The sequence below is a fragment of the Loxodonta africana genome, chromosome 11 (assembly GCF_030014295.1).
Source record: "Loxodonta africana isolate mLoxAfr1 chromosome 11, mLoxAfr1.hap2, whole genome shotgun sequence".
NCBI classification, from domain to species: domain Eukaryota; kingdom Metazoa; phylum Chordata; class Mammalia; order Proboscidea; family Elephantidae; genus Loxodonta; species Loxodonta africana.
The window spans coordinates 74,143,758-74,159,775 of NC_087352.1; the positions used below are offsets into that span (position 1 = coordinate 74,143,758).

The 16,018-nt window shown below is 36.4% G+C and overlaps 1 protein-coding gene across 1 annotated transcript in view; it reads left to right on the forward strand.

Moving 5' to 3' along the window:
- Positions 1-16,018, forward strand: part of LOC100672409 (nucleolar protein 4) — a 156,175-nt gene that overhangs the window by 17,668 nt on the left and 122,489 nt on the right. The window contains exons 3-4 of the mRNA XM_064294622.1: positions 13,912-14,023; positions 14,895-15,007. Coding sequence (XP_064150692.1) covers positions 13,912-14,023; positions 14,895-15,007 — 225 coding nt within the window. The remainder of the gene's footprint in view (positions 1-13,911; positions 14,024-14,894; positions 15,008-16,018) is intronic.

Consider the following 16,018-nt stretch of genomic DNA (forward strand, 5'->3'; position numbering starts at 1 on the left):
CAGTTTGACTCTGTCTCTTTTAGATATTGTCACAAATACTCAATTGCTGACTACTTGCATTATTGTAAAATAAAGCTGAAAATAAAAGATGTTCAGCATTGATGAAAAGATGAATTGAAAGAAAATAAAGATCTTTCTTGCAATCCAATACAGCGAAATGTAATCAATGAAGAAAAAACGATTTCCAACAAAAATAAGTTAATTATAATTCGGTTTAACTCAAACCACGTTCTTTTTCTTGTTCGCCTATGCTTTCATCTTTTAATGTATATTGATGTTTCAACAAACTTATCTGATGTCATCCCGGGATGCTATTACTCCTATATTTATTTCCCCCTCTATACCACCATCAGTTGCTGTCGGGTCAATTCTGACTCATGGTGACCCCATGTTTTGCAGAGTAGAACAGTGCTCTGTGAGGTTTTCAATGGCTGTTTTTTTTTTGGAAGTAGATCTCCAGGTCTTTCTTCCAAGGCACCTCAGGTGGACTCAAACCTCTAATCTTTCAGTTAGCAGCCAAGTGCGTTATCCGTTTGCACCACCCAGGGCCTCCCTTCCTCCTCTAGTGTCTGTATATTGTCTAGTGAATTTCTGAGCCTTCGCTCAAGCTGTCTGACTGTGTTTCCCTTTTGTCCAGCGCTTGTACCCTTGTTCCTATCCCTGAAGGATACTGACTTCCTATCACTGCATTACATTCAATTTTACTCCTCTCACTCTTACTTTGACATTTGGTACATTTGCCTTATATCCCCAAGTTGCTTTTAGTTGTCTGAAAAATTGACTTGAACTGTTTAAAAATATTCCTGCCTACTTTAGACATCCTTTGGATTTGCCAACTTGCATTTTTCATTTAATCTCATATTCACTGATATTAATTTAATCGCATAGTCACAAAAATCCATGGATTGACAGACTATATTCCTCTGCTTTGCTGTTGTTAGTTGCCGTCAAGTTGGTTCCGACTCATGATGACCCCATGTGTGCTGAGTAGAACTGCCGCATAGGGTGTTCAGGGCTGGGCCCTTCAGAAGCAGGTTGCCAGGCCTGTCTTCCCAGGCACCTTTGGTTGGGTTCTAACTGCCAACCTTTCAGCTAGTAGTATAGCGTTTAACTGTTTGTGCCACCCAGGGACTCTCCTCTGGTTTAGACTAGTGTTTTTTTCATTGCCTATCATAACCCATAGGAACCTGGGTGGCACAGTGGTTAAAGCACTTGGCTGCTAACCAGAAGGTTGGCAGTCTGAGTTCACCAGCCGCTTCATGGGGGAAAGATGTGGAAGTCTGCTTCTGCAAAGATTACAGCTTTAGAAGCCCTATGGGGCAGTTCTACTCTGTCCTGTAGGGTCGCTATTAGTCAAAATCCACTCGATGACAGTGGTTTAGTTTTTGGTATCATAACCCATTGGGGGAAATCCTGGTGGGGGTCTTCTATAAAGACGCAATGCATATATATAATATACATATGTCTAGATATCCATATGTAAACCCTGGTGGCGTAGTGGTTAAGTACTGCTGCTGCTAACCAAAAGGTCGGCAGTTCAAATCCACCGGGTGCTCCTTGGAAACTCTTATCGGGCAGTTCTATTCTGTCCAATAGGGTCCCTCTGAGTTGGAACTGACTCCGAGGCAGTGGGTTTGGTTTTTGTTTTTTTTTTTTAACCCGTTAGGGAGATGTCATGTCAATTTAGTGGGTTATGATCACTTTAAAAAAAAATGAAAGAAAAGAGAATAGAAATGATTAATATTATTATATAAATGTGTATATGTTTATGATTTAAAATAAACCTGTGCTATTTATGCCTGTGCTATTGGTAAAAAAGTTGGGAAACATCACTTTAAGTGAGCACTGTGATTTTAGACGGCCTGAAGACTGCCCAGGGACAACTTCCACCTACTCTGCCTCTCACTTCTGCTCTGCCATATTCTTAGCTTTTCCTGACATAACAATTTGTTTCAAAGTTTAAATTAACTTCAAGCTCATATTGCATTCATCTTAGTTAAATGTATCCTTTAAGGTTGTCAGATCAGAAAATAAAAATACAGAATGCCCAGTTATATTTGAATTCAAGATAAAAACAAAGTTTTTATAAAATATATCTATGCTCCAAATATTACATATTTATCTGGAATTCAAATGTAAGTGCACCCTGAATTTTATATGGGAACCCTCCTTCTCTTTAAAAATCAACCCTAGGTTTTCCTGACAGGGTGCCTCCCCTGACTAGGTAAAAAAGGTCAGAGAAGCTTCTGAATGGATGTGAAACGTGAATGCAGAAAATGATCAGCGAAGGAAAGAAGGAAAAGAAAAAGCGGACAGTGATATGAACTGAAAATAGCACTCTGGAGTAAATAATAATTGGTCCAGAATCATGGCGAAACACGGACTGCAGGACTGATAGGAAATCAAACAAAATGTGAGAATCCTGTACCAGGAGAGCAGTGATGGGCTGAGATTGATATATAAATCTAGCAGGATCCTGGTTTTGATTTTGGGGGCATCATTAAGGCCTAGGAATTCAGCTGGTCATTTAACAGTTTAGAGGTTGGACAGATATAACGTAGTACAGGATCTTTTGTTGAGGTCTGGAATGAATACAAATTTTGTTTAGGCAGGCCACATGTCTGGCTTTGTATCTAATTGATTATTGCTATACATCCACCTTTTACCTAAGAGTTTTTACGTTGAGTATTGATCAAAATATTTTTCAGAAGCACTTCAAAATTAATCAAGCGTTTTACAGTAGGTGAAGAGCCCTGGTGGTGCAGTGATTAAGCACGGAAAGGTAACAGAAAGGTCGGTAGTTTGAACCTACCAGCCGCTCCATGAGAGAAAGATGTGGCAGCCAGCTTCCATAAAGATTTATAGCCTTGGAAAGGCGATAGGGTAGTTCTACTCTGTCCTATAGGGTTGCTATGAGTCGGAACCAACTTAATGGAAATGGGTTTGGTTTGCTTTTTAAAAAATAGGTCAGTCCTATAATGTGATATGTCCCGGTACATTGTATAGAACCATATCTAGCAGCATTCAGGGGTAATTGTGGTGCGTAGTACCTATATTCTATCAATATCTAAAAAGAGATATTTGTTGAATAAATAAATGATCAGCTGAAAAGTATTTTTATCTTTGCAAGCATGTTTCCATCTACACCTCCACATATTAATTATTTCTTCTATAGAAGCATAATGATGTACACTGTTCATCTTTTCTCAGTGCACAAAATGAGCAAAGGAGAACCTATATAAGAGCAAACCATTGGCCAGGTATTTCGATTTTGTAATATCTTGAAAAATATCAGTATCACGGTTATACGCAATTTATCATATCAAATTCCATCCTATTCCAAATATTATAGTGTTTGCAAGCTTTTATTGTTTCTGTTTTGTTTTTAGTCCTGAATTTCTCACTTCAGATTTGTGCAAAGATGGACAATATGTAAAACAGAGAAAGGCAGAGAGGCCCTTGTCGAATTGGAGATGGTCTAGTCCAGAGCCTAGACTTCCCATCTTTGGGTAGGAATCTCTCTGGACTATAGTGTGCAATGTTTTTATGAATCAGGAGATATATGGCTCTTTAACAGCATCTGAATTTATGGGGCTCTGCTTAGTTCTATTTTAGTTTTTATTGGTTTTTAAAAATAAGTTTTCTATAGCTGCCTTATCCATGTGTGTACATTGCAGGTGGTTTGTGATGGGAAAGTTTTCTCAGATATAGTAAGACAGACCTCACTACAGATTATTTCTAATTTATTCTTTATTCATAATCATAAGAGAGAATGTTAGAAGTTTGGCCCCAAGGACAAATTCTTTCATGAAGGTACTGTGTGATATTTGGCAAAAATTGTGGTTTTCATGTTTTTATTTCAGTAAAATAAAGGTATTATTGCTATTCTCTAAATTCATTTTAAAAAGAAAAAGCAAAGGAGGTGATTTTAAAATATGTATATAATGTAATTATACCAAATTCCTTTTTCTTTAAAATTCGGTATCTGATAAGAACCACATTCTACTGAAGCATCAAGCTGTGGAGTAATATAACTTTTAGTGAAAGTCAACACTCTCTTACTGATTCAAATTACTGATATTTAGTAATATTCACTTCTTCCTAAGACCCTAATAAACTTAAGACAAAATGGCATGAGTTTTGTTTATAAATCCTTTGGTTAGTTTCTTTTTTATTTTAAAAAGTGACTGTTAATGACCATTATTCACAATGGCGTGTGATGTCTTTATTTTAGCTCATGATGTCTTTCTTTTAGCCTCAAATCTTAGCCCAAGGGTGGCTTCTCTACTGGTGAGTTTCTTTTTGTAATTATAAGTCGGGTTCCTTCGGAAATAAATAGGCAGTTATTTACATTCTTCTCATGCATTTGACAAAAAGCGGAAGTCCCCTGTACTTAGTTGTCAGCTGTTAAAATGTTACGACATTGTCGTAGAGCTATCGTTGTAGCGATCGGCTCTGTTGGTATAGAACAGCTGGCCTGTTACTGTGTTCCAGGTGGACCTCTGTGTTGTTAGTGCGAAGTCTTGCTTCTTCTGGATTTTTGTAACCTGAGGCAAGACAGGAGCACTTGGCTACCCCTTGTTTTCCTAAGGGTCACCTCAAACCGGTTGAAGCGTTTTATATGCACAAAGAACCTCACACCAGGGAACATTTTATAAACATTTTAGCTTAATTAGCATATGCTGTGATGTTAATATTCCAACTCTTTATAGATGACACAGTCTCTCTCCTTTTTTTTTAATTTTAATACTGATAACCAGGAGTAGGTATAAGACATATGATGATTTGAAACCAGTTTATCGCTTGTGAACCTTGTTTCTTCCACTTGTTTAACAAATTACACGACCTACCTGAAGCTTGGTTTCTCTGTTAAGTAGAGATGCTAGTGGTGATGATAGTAATCTATGTGTAGGATGTTGTGAGTAGTAAGGAAACCCTGGTGATATAGTGGTTAAGTGATACGGCTGCTAACCAATAATCAGCAGTTCAAATCCACCAGGCGCTCCTTAGAAACTCTATGGGGCAGTTCTACTCTGTCCTATAGGGTCACTATGAGCCAGAATTGACTCCACAGCAACAGGTTTGGTTTGGTTTTGGTTTGGTGAGGAGTAAATTATATAATCCATGCAAAGTTCTTTGTATAATTCACCTATTAGACACTCATTTAATGGAAAGCTTATATTATTTTAGAAGTAGTCACTCCTGTGTAACACAGCCGATGCAAGTGATAGTTGCCATATAATTCATGAGAATCTTAATTTTGAGAATTACTGATTTGCTACCATTTTAGAAGCAGAGAACTGCAGGTTTTTGTATAAGCCAAATAAATCTAGAGGGCCTTTTTGTTGAAAATGCTGAGAAATGAAAACACAGTTGCAATTAGAGAGGAAAGCCGCTTGGGACTGAGGAAGGAGGACATACGACAGATAGCCTCGTTTTAAAATTCTTCTCTGTTATCAACTTTGTTCTCGATTTGCAATGCTTTGTGGCTTAAGGAAATAAACTTACATTATGTAATTGTGAGACCAAACCAAAAAACAAACTAGCTGCTCTCAGGTCGATTCTGACTCGTGATGACCCCACGTGTTGCAGAGTACAGCTATGCTTCATAGGGTTCTCATGGCTGTGGCCATTTGGAAGCACATTACCTTCCTTCTGAGGCACCTGCGGGTGGGTTCGAACCACCAGCCTGTCAGTTGATAGTTAGGCGCTTAGCTATTTGAGTCACCTAACCAAAACCAAACCCAGTGCCACCGAGTCGATTCTGACTCATAGCGACCCTATAGGACAGAGTAGAACTGCCCTATAGAGTTTCCAAGGAGCACCTGGCAGATTTGAACTGCGGACCCTTGGGTTAGCAGCTGTAGCACTTAACCACTACGCCACCAGGGTTTCCTTGAGTCACCTAGGGACTCCTTAATTGTGAGACAGCCTGAATCAATGCAGCAAGATAACTCTTTATTAAATTGTTTTGATTAATTAACTTTGTTTTATAACTTCATATTTTTTCATGTGTATGTATATATATATCCATATCAGGAATGTGATTTATTTCTGAAGTTACTTTGATATTTGAGTAAATGAAAGAAAACTTTGAGACTTATAGGCTATCGGATTTACAGGGTAATTTTTGCAATTTATTTTAATTATGTTGATTTTTTATTGCAGTTTTTTGGATACCTATACTTTCTTTCTTTTTTAATGCGAGAACTGAGCTGGATTGAGCAAAGAATGAAGGTACTCTAGAACTGTCAGTTTTGGCTTTATAACTGCAGGGCTTTTTAGAGTACCTTTTCTTCTTTATTCAGAAAGGCACTCACCTTCCCTTCAGTTATGATACTCGCCAGCAGACCTCTCAGAAATGTGTTCCCAACTTTTTTAAATTTTAATTGTGCTTTAGATGAAGGCTTACAGAGCAAACTACTGTCTCAACACTCTCCCTTTCTCAGCCCTGGGTTACCCATTTCCATCTGTCCAGCTTTCCTGTAGACTCCTGCCTTCTTGTGCTTGACCTTGGGCTGGTGTACCCCCCATCTTTCTTTTTTTTTAACCCACAAATGGAAGATCAGTTGCATTGTCTCTTATGGGGCTTAATCCTTAGACTGTCTTCAGGTGGATTGGCTTATCATTATATTACTAAAGTGATACAGTCTTTAAAGACCAGTTTTATTGCTCAATACACCAAAAGATGCTGTACTTAAATTATTTTTATGTAGAAGTGTTACCATATTTTAATGGGAGAGTTCATTTGTACTTATAATGTATGACAATAATTTGATTTATTATCTTCTACATTACTGACAAATCCCAGTCCTAATGGATTTTTCAATGTAATATTTTCACTGAAAACAATATCAATGTTGTCCAATACACAGATGAATTAAGACCTTTAGAAGTGGAAAATAATGAAAAAAAATTACATTGTGCTAGTTTTCCCACCCTCTCATTTTTTTTCACCATAGCTAATTCAAAGTTTAAAACCAGAGCCAAAGTTTAAAAGTAACAAAAACAAAGTTCTTCAGTCATAACTCAGTTTTAAGGAGATTTAACAGGTTCTGATTTTTTCTATGATGACTACACTGATACTTTTAGATATTTTGCGATACACAATTAAAAAACATCTATTTTGGTGTCCCCTCTTTACTTGGGCCCTAAACATTTGTCAGGAGCCCCTGCACAGAGCAATAGTTTAAGCACTTGACTACTAACCAAAAGGTTGGCAGTTCAGATCCACCCAGAAGTGCCTGGGCAGAAAGGCCTGGCAATCTGCTTCCAGAAGGACACAGCCTTGTAAACCCTGTGGAATGCAGTTTTACTCTGCACGCATGGGGTCACCATGAATCTGAGTTGACTCACCAGCAACTGGTTGGCTTAAGCATTTGTCTAATCTGTCTGTTAAGCAAGTCAGCAGTGGTCTAGTCAATTTCTAGAAATAGACCAGGAGTTGGGAGGTCCAAATTTGTGTTCTAGTTCTTCATCTTGCCCTCTGCTGTGAAACACTGGCAATTCATTTCATCTCTTTATACCAATTGACTCATCTATCAGAAAATTGCTATATCTGCTTTAGCCATTTTCTAAAATAATGAATGACAAGCATAAAGTAACAAGCATATAAAGCTTTATATAAATGTAAGAAAAGAAGTCTGAATTCATAGAAATAAAATTTCTAAGAAATAGATGCTTCATAATTATTTGCCTGATAAATAATATTAGGTCATTAGTTTATAAGGCTCCATATGGCTACATTCTAATCTTTTATTTGCATGTTTATTTCTTTAATCAGCAATATATGTGGCTTTTCACATGGCAGTTACCTTTTCAGTATTTAGTTCAAAGGGAACAAGACTAATGGGCATTAATGTTACATTTTGCTTCCTGTTACTACCCAGATGCAGTGTTTCTGTACTCATAAATAAATTCTAAGGAGTCATTCTCTATCTTTCCCAAATTCAAAGACATTTCTAAGAATACATTTTCAAATGAAGCATTGTCCTCACCATTCTAGCAAATGTTCTCTATACTACATTCAAAGTCCAATTTCTATCCTAGGAACAGAAAAGTGGTTTGATTTGAAAAGGAGGCCAAGGAAATAGACATTTATGACTGATTATAACATTTTATACAATTCACTGTAGTGTTAGTAGAATGGTATTTCAAGTATCTGGATCAAAACGTTTAAAAATTTCCTTTCCTTACTTCTAGACTTTATTTGCAACTGTTACACACCTTTTGAAAGATGCTAGAACTGTAATTGTATGGTAATTGTATGGGAAGCCTAGAAGAACTCAGTGCCCTGGGTTTTATCACCCGTTATGAGCATGTGTTTAAAGTTGATTTAGAATTTCAAACATGCATTTTCACTGGGGCTGGGCCATTGGGTGTTTACCCCAGGACTCTTGTTCTGAGGCTTCACGTGTAGGCCTTCCGTGTTATCTTCAAATGGGGTCACAGGAATACTGACAGGATACGGACAGGATCAAATGCTGGTGTTTCACCACACAACATTACTTGTTAAATATTATTATTCAAATAAACCACATTTAAGAACTTTTTAAGAACATTTCGTCATTTAAAAGAAATGTTCTGAGAACCTCAGCGATAAACGTTGCCTGGAATTATTAATTTTGAGAAGGTCTTGGAGGAAAACTTCTAGATCAGGAAAAATGAGTGCTTTTCCCTCTTCACCTCCGTAGCAGGAGGAATACTCTCCTGGAAATGAACGCAAGAATGGAAAAGCCTGTTAGGAGGATCTATTCTCCCCGTGCCAAAGAAGGCTCCCAGGTCTCAGCAGAGCCCCAGTGAACATGAGTCAGAGAAGGAAAGACTTGAGGGGTGTGGGATACCTGAGAAGGTCTCCCCATAAACTCACCCTATATAACATATAATGACATGCCAAGAGCCACCACGGAATCACATGCACAGAGAATAATGTGATAAAATACTTGCTAAGAAACATTTTCTGTTACAAAGTGAGACTCTGTATAATTTCTCTGTGTTTTACACACACACATAAACAAACCCACAGATGCTACACATAAACACAAACATATCTGTAACATTGCATGTGCTTATTTTTCAAAGCAAATCTAGAAATGTGATATGATGAATGATGTTTCCAAGAAAAATTGGTTCGGAACAAGTGTGTCTAGGGCAAATCATACAATTGTATCAGGTCAAATGATACATCTGCCTGGAAGGGATCCCTGCACAAGCACTTTATTAACATTAGGAAAATGTCAGACTGAATAGAGGGCCAGGACTATGGAAGCCAATGGAACATCTCTTCATCTACTCCACTTACCTATTTTTCATTGGAGGGTACTCCTGTACAAGTGGAAAAGATTGAATAAAATCCTTCCATGGAAATCAATGGAGCATTCTTCTCAAATGCCGTCTATTAATGAATTTACTGGTCAGCCCCTCAGTTCCAATGGACTATATAACTCCATGTAAGATAAAATATAAAATATAGGGACCAAAAATGCATCATAGCCTTTTTTTTTCAAACTATGTTTTTGTTGGAGATATACTCAGCAAACCCCACTTCCATTCCAGTTTATAGACATAATGATTGGTGTCATTGGTTACATTCTTCACATTGTGTCAACATTCTTTTATTTCTGTTCTAGTTGTTTCACTTCCATTTACTTAACCTCTCTGTTCCCCAACCTTCTCATCTATGCTTTAAAATAGCTGTTGATCTTTTGGTCTTAATACTTTTTTAAAAAAAGAAAGGGTGAAAATCTTTACTCTTCAGACTAAACTGTTAATTAATTTAAAGGCAACTTCAGGAGATAGTTTTAATTTAAAGTTTGAAGAACAACTCAGGGTCATAGTGTCAGGAACTCCTCCAGCTACAATAGGTCCAGTAAGTCTGGATTCTTTAAGAATTTGAAGTTGGCTTCCACATTTCCCACCCTTTTTATCAGGATTCATCTATTATGTTCCTGATCAGAACATTCAGTAGTGATATCCAGGCACCATCTAGTTCTAGTCTCATGGTGGCAGAGGCAGTGGTTCATGTAGACAATTAGTTCTGTGCCCAGTTCCTTCTCTGATTCATGGGTTTCCTTCTTTCTCTTTTGTTCCAGCTGATTAAAGACCAATAGCTGTATCTTACATGGCCATTTGTAGGCTTTTAAGACCCCAGACACTACTCACCTTACTGGGAGGTAGAACATAAATTTTAGGAACTATATCACGCCAATTGACTGGATCGTCTCATAAGACCATGGTCCTAAGCCCCCAAACCAAGAGAACTAACTCCATAAGGTGATTGGTTATGTCTAATTAAAAAAATTAGTATCAGCAAATGTAGCTACCATCCTCTTTTTTTTTTTTTTGGTTCTTTGTTATTGTTTTGTTATTGTTGAAAAAGCACACTCAGCCTAGCATTTGCCCATGGATCCCTTTTCCCTATGTACAGCTTATTGACATCAGTTGTATCAGTCATGCTATGCAAACTTCATTAGGTGACTACTAACTCCCCAACCCCTGATAACCACTAATGAACATTACCCAAATCCAATTAGTTCCTGTATATTTACCTATTCATGTCATTCCATAAAAATGAGACCATACAATATTTATTTTTGTGATTGACTTATTTGTCTCAACATAATATCCTCCAGGTTCATCTAAATTGGAAGATATTTTGGGAACTCATTTTTCTTTATTTCTGAGTATTCTGTTGTATGTATGTACCACATTTTACTTATCCATTCTTCTGTTAATGGGCACTTAGGTTGTTTCTGTCTTTTTGCTATTGTGAATAGTGCTGCGAGGAACATAGGTGTGCATATGTCACTTTGTGTCACTTATATTAGATCCCTAGGCTATATAATATATACCTAGGAGTGGAATTGCTGGGTCATATGGCAGCTCTGCCTCTAATTTTTTTTTTTTTGAGAAACCACCAGACTGTTTTCCACAGCAGCTGTACCATTTTGAATTCCCACCAGCAATGGATGAGGGTTTCAATTTCTTCATCTCTCCTCCAACACTTATTTTCCATTTTTTTAAATCTTAGCCATCTTAGTGGGAGCGAAATGGTATCTTATTGTGGTGTATTTTGGAAACCCTGGTGATGTAGTATTTAAGAGCTACATCTGCTAAAAAAAAGGTTGGCCGTTTGAATCTACCAGGTACTCCATGGAAACTCCATGGAACAGTTCTACTCTGTCCTATAGGTTGCTATGAGTCGGAATCGACTCTACGGCAGTGAGTTTGGTTTTATTTTTTGGTTTTGTTGGCTAATGACGTTGAGCATCTTTTCTTGTGTCTGTTGGCCATTTGAATATCCTCTTTGGTGAAGTGTCTGTTCATGTCCTTTGCCCAGTTTTAGGTTGATTATTTACCTTTTTGTTGTTATGTTGTAGACGTTTTCTACATATTTAGTTATTAGACCCTTACCAGTTATATTGTTTCCAAAGATTTTTTTCAGTTTGTGGGTTGTCTCTTTACTCTTTTGATAAAGTCTTTTGATGAACATACTGTATTTTTACACAAATAATGAGCAAGCTGTAAGTTTTTGCCAACTGCGCAACCACCTTGCATGTTATTTTCCTAAGCGTGCTTTGCGTGTTATATGCGTGAGCACGTTATTTACATGGGCATGTTATTTTTGAAGAATATGGTCTTTAATTTTTAGAAGACCCTAGTTATCTATTTTGTTTTCTGTTGCTTGTGCATTTGTTGTTATGTTTAATAATCTGTCACTGAAAAAAGATTAGGTCCCAAAGCTTTGCTCCTACATTTTCTTCCACGAACTTTATGGTTTTAGAATTAGCATTTATGTCCTTGATACATTTTGAATTAGTTTTTGTGTATGGCATGAGGTATGGATCTTGTTTTATTTTTCTGCATGTAGACATCCAGTTTTGCCAGCACCATATGTTGAAGAGACTGTTCCTTCCCCATTGAATGGATTTGGCTCCCTTGTCAAAAATCAACTGATCATAGATGTTTGGGTTTATTTCTAGGTTTTCAATCTATTCCATTAGTCTATATGTCTATCATTAAACCAGTTCCAGGCTGTTTTGATTACTGTAGCTGTGTAATACATTTTGAAATCAGGAAGTGTGAGGCTTCCTACCTTTTTCTACATCTTCAAAATTGCTTTGGCTATTCAGGGTCTCTTGACTTTCCATATAAAATTGAAGATAAGTTTTCCCATTTCTGTAAAGACAGCTTTTGGAGTTTCGATTGGGATTGTGTTGTATCTGTAGATCACTTTGTGTATGCATTATAGCCTTTTAAAAAACAGTCTGAATTATTGTAAAATAGATTCTCAGATAGAAAAAGAGACCTCTTATCAGATAAATAAACCAGGTGAAGGTGTTATTTCCACCTATAAAAATATGAGTAAGAATCAAATTCATGTCTGTATGTGGGAAGAGAAAGTCAGAGAAAGAAGGAGAGTTTGCAGTGTATATAAATGTTCTTAATAATTAATGTAAACTTTTTTTTTATTATGATAAAATACTTTCAAATTGCTTTGCTAATTTTTCTCCCAAATTCCTTTTATAATCCAAGTTAGTTTGAAAAACCTGGACATCTTAATTTACAAATGGAAGTTCTATTAAAATCAGAGTCTCATATTTCAAATCCCAGTAGAGTTGTGTTTTAATTGTCTGTGTATTGATCATCCATGGCACCTTTTAATTGCATTGTTCCTCCTCTCTGTATTCTTATGGTTTCTTTTCCTTATATTCACTGGGGTAGGCTAAGATGTATTAAATTCACAGAAAAATAATGCTTTAAAATTTTAGATCTTGGTATATGGAATTTCCTCAGTGCTGTGCTCCTTCTACATCACGGATAAACAAGTTTATCCTATTAGCACTAATAGAATTGGCTCATATTAGCACCAAATTATATATATGGTATATATTTTCCTTCCTTTCTGCTAACTTAAGATACACAGTGTTCAATAAAGGCTATGCATGTGCCTGAGAAAATGTCTGTGGCATTTATGTCTCATTTACAACTCATTTATTCTTCCTGCTTATCTCATATTTCATGTACCAGTGTCAGTGCTATGGTGGACCCCAAAGTCTGTATCAGACTTCATAGCGTTGCGTCAATGTCTGCTTTTATTACCATTTAGAGATATTTAACGATCTGTTAGTTTCACTTCAAGAATCATTTGCTTTGAAGAGAGAAATACCCTGATTTTTGAGAAGTTAATACTTAGAAAATCACTGTGACGAGAGTATTTATTTCTAACTTGATTCCAGATCTTGATTCTCAAAATAGAAGCTTTGTATAGGACACTGAGAAAGCTTGCTCTGACAATCAGCGTGAGCTCCTGTGGACATAAATTATGAAAAACCGACATGAAAGAAATAAAAGAGATGGCCAGAGTGCATTTCCAAGTGTGTCATTTTCTGTGGAAGGGATGATTCACTGCAGTAAATAGATACGCAAGTTCTGTTAGAATTTGTCTCTTATTCTCACTTAAAATATTTGGAAAAGCAATAATGATGACACCCTTTCAGTGGGGCTACATTTAAAATATACATGTAAAATTGGAAAAAAAATTATGGTGCTAGCCGTAAGTTTAAAAAAGAATGTTGGCAATTTTTAATAATAAAGAGAATTCACTAGAATATCTGTACACTGTGGGTTTTTTTTTTTTTTTTCCTAAAAGAAATGCGGGAATATAAACAGATATCCATCCAGAGGTGGTTGACTCCCCCCGCCCCCACATCACATTCTTAGCCATTACGAGATATATGATCACGTGGGATAGATATTTCTTGAAATGATGCATGTATGCAGTGCATGCTCTCCTTGTGCTTTCTGCCGTTATGGAATCATGTGTCTTATTTGCAAAGACAATGATCGTTTCTGTTAAATCATGTTCAGCCAACTTATATGATAACACCGATACTTTCTGCATCGTTTCAGATTTCAGAGAGCTATGCCTTCCTACCAAGAGAAGCGGTGACAAGATTTCTAATGAGCTGCTCAGAATGCCAGAAAAGAATGCATTTAAACCCGGATGGAACAGATCATAAAGGTAGCTGCAGTGTCCAATAGTGAGATCTAACGTAATTTTATTCATCCTCCCAATTTATATCCCACATTTTTATAAAGTCGGGGCAGAGCAGACCGAAACAGTTCAATAAGTCAGATCATCTCAATTATTCAAGTAGGAGGCAGTGAATTTTGAATATCCACTTACAAAGTGATTCAGTGACTGTTCTCAGAAGATAGTTCCAACTTTTTTTCATTTACTGTACGTATTTCCTGGTATTTTAGATATAATCCGCAAGGAAATTGGTGTTTTATTAATGCCCTTTAAAATCCACCAATTCCTTGTTTTCTTAAAATGATGAATAATAAGTGCATTCGCTGAAAATATTTACCTAAAAAGTATAATGATTTGGATTTAGCTTTTATAAATGAACAATTATCTAGATTATTTTCCTAATCTATGAATTTCTCTCTGGCATTACGTTGATCTCCCAGGTACTGTTAGCCTAGTCCATTCCCATGTATTAGAGGATGAGTAAACTGGCAAAATAAAATTAAAAAAAAAAAACAAACAGATTTCTTTTTGCATTCCGGAAGTACATATAGAAAGTAATTCTGCGGCAGAGGAGAAAAATAGAACTAAATGTGTTTAGTCACCACACGATTTTTATTCATGATGCAAGGTATTAGTTAGAAATAATTAATGTATCCGTAGTGCTAATTATCCATAGTGCTCAATATGTCTTTGTAGAGCTTTACCGGTTATTTTTTCTACAGTCCATCTGTAATGCTACCTAGCACTTAAGCACTTGGTGTCTAGAACCCTATTTCAATTTGGACAAGTTGAGTGGATCTGAAATTAGAAATAGAATGCAGTTTCTCTTTCATTACCCATAAAAAATGCTTCATTCCAGATAACGGGAAGCCTCCCACTTTGGTAACCAGCGTGATTGACTACAACATGCCAATTACCATGGCCTATATGAAGCACATGAAACTGCAGCTGCTGAACTCACAGCAAGATGAGGTAACATGAAAACCTCCACATTCGTACCCCTTATAAATCACAATGAAGTTCGATAACCGTGACTATTGTGTTAAGCGTGATGGCATTGTGAAAATCATGATTTGTTTTCTAATGAACGACTGTCCCCAAGATCGCACAGCTGGAGAAACTGGATGGAGACTTCTAGTCCTGGATGGAGAACACCTGTCTTAACACACCCCCTCCTTGGTGCTGCGTGGAAATCTTGTCAGTCCCCCAGAAGAAATATTTTTCTTTCCTGTTGAACTTTCCTTGATAAAGTGATAGAAAGTTAAGGGGGAAAAAAGTGCAGGAAGTATGCCAAGTAAATGAGCATCCAAAGAAATGTAAATCCTAAGGCTACTTTGTCTGGAAATCAGAGAAGTTAATTAACTAGGTTAAGTATAATCATTTCTCCACCCTCCAAATCTTATGTATATTTTAAAGTTATTTTTCATTTAATCACTGTTCTATGTCTTTTATTCTCTGAATTTACTAGAGACAATTTGTGGTGATTATTCTTAATTATATATGTTTTGATGCTTCGGATTATTTTATTTAATTCGTATTGCGAAAATCTAGGAATGTGCTGGAATGTATCAGACACTAAATGCATATTTTTTTAATGCTCTTTTCTAGGTTTCTAGTTTTCTCTCCATTTTTGTTGGAATATCTTAAAGGCAGAGACTAAGCTATATATATATATATATATATATATATATATACCCTGTTTCCCACGAGACATAACAACAAAGACACACAATAAAGGCTTAGTAAATCCTTCTTAACTAGTAAAAAAAAAAAAAAAAAAAAACTAGTTCGTAGCCATTAATTAGTAGAAACATTCAGATTATGTATATTAAAAATAGTTTCTCAGGATAATAAATTCTCTTCTCAAAATATTTGTAAAATAGGAAATGTGATTAAATATTTTTCAACTACTGTATTTTTACACAGATAACACACACCTTCTATATTTGTTTGCCAACCGGTCCCTCCCCCTGCAAGGTATTT